This window comes from Boleophthalmus pectinirostris, unplaced genomic scaffold (genome assembly GCF_026225935.1).
Source record: "Boleophthalmus pectinirostris isolate CB_2022bp ecotype Guang Dong unplaced genomic scaffold, ASM2622593v1 HiC_scaffold_9, whole genome shotgun sequence".
NCBI classification, from domain to species: Eukaryota; Metazoa; Chordata; class Actinopteri; order Gobiiformes; family Gobiidae; genus Boleophthalmus; species Boleophthalmus pectinirostris.
This window is the reverse complement of record NW_026571541.1, coordinates 30,234,610-30,240,182: the sequence shown is the minus strand read 5'-3', so window position 1 is coordinate 30,240,182 and position 5,573 is coordinate 30,234,610. Positions and strand designations below refer to the sequence as shown.

General features: G+C 39.5%; 1 protein-coding gene across 1 annotated transcript; it reads left to right on the top strand.

Moving 5' to 3' along the window:
* The first annotated feature begins 313 nt into the window (after positions 1 to 313).
* On the top strand, positions 314 to 2,907 carry LOC110175057 (claudin-8-like). Its single transcript, XM_020941179.2, has one exon. It carries the CDS (start codon positions 387 to 389, stop codon positions 1,416 to 1,418), a length of 1,032 nt encoding a protein of 343 aa, XP_020796838.1. The 5' UTR covers positions 314 to 386; the 3' UTR covers positions 1,419 to 2,907.
* The last annotated feature ends 2,666 nt before the right edge of the window (positions 2,908 to 5,573 follow it).

Below are 5,573 nucleotides of genomic sequence, written 5' to 3'. Positions count from 1 at the left end.
CAGTCGTCCAGGTAGGTTCCATATTGGACACACAATTAAATATTGAGCCCCAAAAGGTGTAATTCCAGCTTTCATAAAATAAAAAAAACTAAAAGTAATTATCATAAATCATAAACGTAATTATCGTGAGACCTACTAAATATGTTTTGAGTACGATTCCACTCTATACCACTCCATACCAGAGTGAGTATAAACAGTAAACAAACAGAGGTCATCTTCACCCCTATCTCCTCAACCAACCAGGAGCTTTGTTTTACCCAAAACAACCAACGTTCCCACTTCTCAACCCAGTTCCTCCTGCACTCTCTCCACCTCACATCACCTCATCTCTTCAACATGGACAACTAACTTTTTCGATTCCATTTTCGTCCATATTTTCTGTCATCATGATCCAAGGCGTCACCGAGATCGCCGCTGTGGCTGTGGGCCTCCTGGGACTCATCGGCGCAGCGGCCACCACCGGCATGCCCATGTGGAAGGTGACGGCTTTCATTGGCGAGAATATAATCGTCATGGAAACTCGCTGGGAAGGTCTTTGGATGAACTGCTACCGTCAAGCCAACATCAGGATGCAATGTAAAGTCTACGATTCGTTACTGTTCTTACCACCGGAACTCCAAGCTGCCAGGGGACTTATGTGTTGCTCCCTTGCGTTGTCAGGATTGGGCCTTCTTGTCGCCTGCGCCGGATTGAGATGCATCACTTGCTTCCAGGCCAACGAGCGAGTCAAAACGTTAATTTTGATGACAGCCGGCGCCATGCAACTTGCAGCTAGCGTTTGCGTCTTCATCCCTGTATCTTGGACAGGTCACGTCATCATCCGCGACTTTTACAACCCTTTGCTGATCGACGCCCAAAGGAGAGAACTCGGAGAGGCGCTCTACATCGGCTGGGTCACCGGGGCGGTCTTGTTTGCGTCGGCCATGTTGTTCCTGTGCCGGAAATTCCCATCGGAAAAGGGTTCGTTTGACATTTACCATCCCGTGAACTTGCTACGCTACAAGCAACAGCCAAATCACGTTCCGATGATGAGGTATGATCCGCTTTCGACGGTGTCCAGCCTTTCTGCACCTCCGAATTCTGCCTCGACTCGGACTTCCACGCACAGATCGCCAATCAACGCTCCGATAGTTTATAACCCAGGTTTGCCAGATACCGCGGTGTTGCAGTACCAAGCGAACTTAGCGCACCAGTCTTCCATGAGGAGTTCCAGCCATCCGCACAGCATGTACACACCGGGGAATTCATTATACGCCAGCCACAACACGGTGCCGTTGACGTACACCACTCAGACCGGCAATCCTTCCACATCATATCAGTCCAGTTTCTACCCCGTTCCACAAACTCCGGTTTTCATTGGTTATAATACTTCCATAGTGCATCGTCCGAGCGTGACTAGTTCTGGGATGTATATTTGAGGGCCTTAAAGGACACATAACACAATTTTTTTCATTTATGTTGTTACTGGGCATGGTACAAGATCTTATGCCACAAGATTTCGCGAGAGAAAATCGCAGACACATGAGAAAAATTTTCTCGTGAGATTTTTACCCCAAGTGTTTACATTTGGATTGGGTGTTCGTTAGTTCCATATTTTAAAGTTACAAAAAGTGGTACTAGAAAGGAAACAAAAATATGAACTCAAATAAAAAAAATTGTGAGGCCAAAATTGGAAACTGAATGGGGAAATTTGTATATTAGGAATGTCTTGGCTCGTTCTCGTGGGCCCAGTCTCGTATCTCGTCTCGTTTTGTGGAAATCATGTCTCGTCCCACCCCTCGTTGTTACCTGTTACAACCCATGGCTCAAGCGCAATGTACCACAGAGGGTTGTTCGGCGTCCTGTGGAGAGGATGTAATAATGATACACTCTTAAGAAACTATTTGTTCATTATAAGTCAAGTCTCACTTCAAGCTTCAAGCCTGAAAGGACTCATTAGAGACTTTGTGGACGGAAGGTTCTACGACTCTATGCCCAGGACTGTGGAGTAAGGCGCAATCAGGCATGTCATGATTATTTGGGGATTCAACATGGATTTAAAAGCAAAAGAAAGAATTCAGAATCAGTTTTTATATCAAAAAGTAAACTAAAATGTAAAGTGTTTTTCTATCTATTTGATTATGCTACTTCATGATTCAGAAGGTTTAATTTCAAAACGCTGACCACACACTAGAGGAATGGTGATCGATTAGACAATGACTATGAAAGAGAATTAAAGATTTCACATTTGTTTGGTAGAGGTCACAATAACTGTAAATGATTGTAAAATTGTGATGTTTCTTCTCACAATAGTTGTAACCTGAAATTTCCCCATTATGTTGCAAATACTGTTTATATCCTCCTGTGACCCGAAGAAAAAAAGTGTATTGCAATATAAATATTTTTTGTGATTTTCTATTTGGATTAACCTTTTGTTAATTTTAATTTTATGAGTTTTGTCTGTAATGGACACCGGGGACATTTTGGTGTTAAATCCATGTGAAGTTAACAACCTAACAAAACAACTCTGACCACCTTCTACAGTTTTTAAACTCAACTTCTAATTTCTTTTCTATTATTTTTTTCTATAGTGCAGCCACAAACTGGACATGGACAAACTGGACATTGTACCCTATAATCCTCCAGCCCTATTTAGACAGAGGAATCTAGTCCCCCTCAAAACATTTAAAAGATCGACTGGTAAACTCAGTGTCCACTATAAAAGACACAAATGAATGGCCCGGGTCTCAGGAGGATATTGTATTCCTATTGTATTCCATATTGCTCAATAATTAAAAAGAATACACATAAATTATACTTTTGAAATCAGCCTATAAGGTTTTTCTGGTTTAAAGGTGCACTATGTCTTTGCTCTATCAGGAATGTTCTACAGCTACACAGTTCTACCTTACACTTCTTGGCTACAGGTGGATTTATAGCTCAAAAGTAAGTAGAAAAATAGGCATTGTGACTGTGAGAGGGGTTGCCTCTCCACCAATCTGACCTGTAACTTGGTCTGGTGTGGTCTCCGTAAAGATAGAAAGGTTTAAAAACATACTGACAAAGCAATAACATCTCCATGGAGAAAAACATTTGCCACTCCCTCCACCAGAAAAGTTACACAATGCACCTTTAACCTCCCTAATGTTGACGACAGCAGTAAACTGTTCTTAGTGTAAACAGAAAGTGTCTCAGAGCTTGAACAGACTCTGTGAGAAGCCCTTATGTCAACAAACAGTGGAGCAGCTTGTGTATTTGGGTCATTGAGTGTTTGTCTATATTGTAAATGTTGTTGTACATATATTATTATTATTTTACACATCTCAATTAGGCTGCAATTTATTATGCTTTTTATTATTGTGTGTGTGGTCTGTAAGTTATGTACAGGACATCGCTACAAACCAAAGTTCCCCTTGTGGATAATAAAGAGTCCTTGAACCCTTGAACCTACTTTCTTGTTGTTTCTATAGGTAATATATTACAGTATTAAGTTTTGTTTCAGGCAGGGTTCTCTGACCTTTTTCCTCTGGTGAGCTCTCTTTATAAAAGGAAAATAACAGAGAACTACTCATTTAAGCGGTCGCAAGAAATAAATCTTTTACACCACGGCTGGAAGTGCCACGATGTAGGGGCAGGGGTGTCAAACTCAAATTCACTGAGGGTCAAAATTAAAACCTGGGACTAAGTCGTGGGCCAAACGAAATATTTATTGAATAATTTCAACAACACAATGCATGTTTTCTTTTCTTTTGAGATAAGAATGGATTTAACATTACATATTAAATTAAATGTTTCATAATAGTTTTGCTTAAACATTGAATCCAGAACAAGCAAAATATAAATAGTAGCAACATTTTAAATAAATAATGTCTCTATAGTCTATCTGTAGCCGACGGGCCAGCTCTGATACATATTTGTATATGTACATAATTATATCGCAAGCCAAATTTGGACCCTGGGCCTGAATTTGACATGTCTGATGTAGGGTAAACGTAACTCCTGGTTAATGCTTTTCTATTGCAAAATATCTGTGGAAATGTCTCGCATATTTTCCAGCAGCTTCACAAAGGACGTATTCTGTCCATGAAGAATTTATCCACAACTATCAAGGTAAGAAAGACAAAAATGTAAAGGTGAACGACGAGCGTTAGTGAACTACTGAACAAAACTAACGCTATAGTCATGAATAAAACATAAGTAATAAGTAATACATTAATAGGTAACTTGTTAACTCAGACTGATTTAAGAATTAAAATTAAAAATCGATTTCATGATGTAGATATGTCGAGCATTTAAACTGCACAAATCTGTCTATACTAATATCTACATCATGAAATTGATTTTTTATTTTAATTCTAGAATCAGTGTGAGTTAACAAGTTACTTATGTTTTATTCATGACCATAACATTAGTTTTAGTTCATTAATGCTCGTCGTTGTTCTTCTTTACGTTTTTGTCTTTCTTACCTTGATAGTTGTGGATACATTCTTCATGTTTATCCTTTGTTGACCTTGTTGCTTGAAGATTTGTTGATGGGGCAGATTTATGAAGCTGGTGGAAAATACGCAAGACATTTCCACAGGTATTTTGCCATAGAAAAGCATTAACCGGGAGTTACGTTTACCCTACATCGCGGCACTTCCGGCCATTGTGAAAAAGGTTTATTGAGAAAGTAGAAAAGCTAAGGCAAACTTTAGACAGTGTACAGTTAGATGCCGATTAAACATAAACCATTATCCATTTATTAGAGCACAAGTTAGGAATCAAAATGACAAATTTTAGTTATTAATGACAATACTGTACATATAATTCATACTTGGAAGTGGGTGGAGAGCTGCTGAAAACTCCCGAGCTACAGGTTGGAGATCCCTGGTTTAAGGTCAATAAAACTATTTTAAAAAGTTGTGCTTCATAATGTGCACCAAGCATGTGTTTCTTGATGAAATACTGCCCAAGCATTGCCTTCATGCAGAGCTCATGTCTCTGTACAGCTATGCGAGTTAGATCATAATTGTGTCTCAGTAGATCACAATATTCTGCAGTATATTCACATTTAATTCCATGGGAGAAACAGCGTTCATTTCTCTGCACTAGATGGCAGCAAAGAACATGAAATCAAAATGAGAACATCTAATCTGTTGTTGCTAGTGTTCCTTTCTGTCTTCTTCTTTCTCTCCTGCACAATGACATTATTAATAATTCGTGTGCGTACCTGCAAACAAGGGGAACAGGCTACACTGTAAAATCTAAAACTAGGGTTAACTTGCATTCAGCTCGTTTACTTTACTCACAGCTACGAATTTGTAGATCTTAATGATTGTGGTAAAGTAACAGTGACTTTCTGGGCAAAAAGGCACATTACTTGTCAGTTAGACTAAGATCAACTTGAATGAGACAAGTAACTTCAGCAGTGACGTATTACTGCCAAGAGTCCAGCTCCATTTCTCACTCTGTTCCGGTCCTTCTGTTGCTACCTCTGTGTTTTTCTTATAGCCGCCACTCATTCTCTGATCAACCCAGAAATGTCCCTATTTCCTCCCTCTGTTCATTCAGTCTGTGCTTGATTACACTTGTACTCCTGTTTTGTTTCTTCC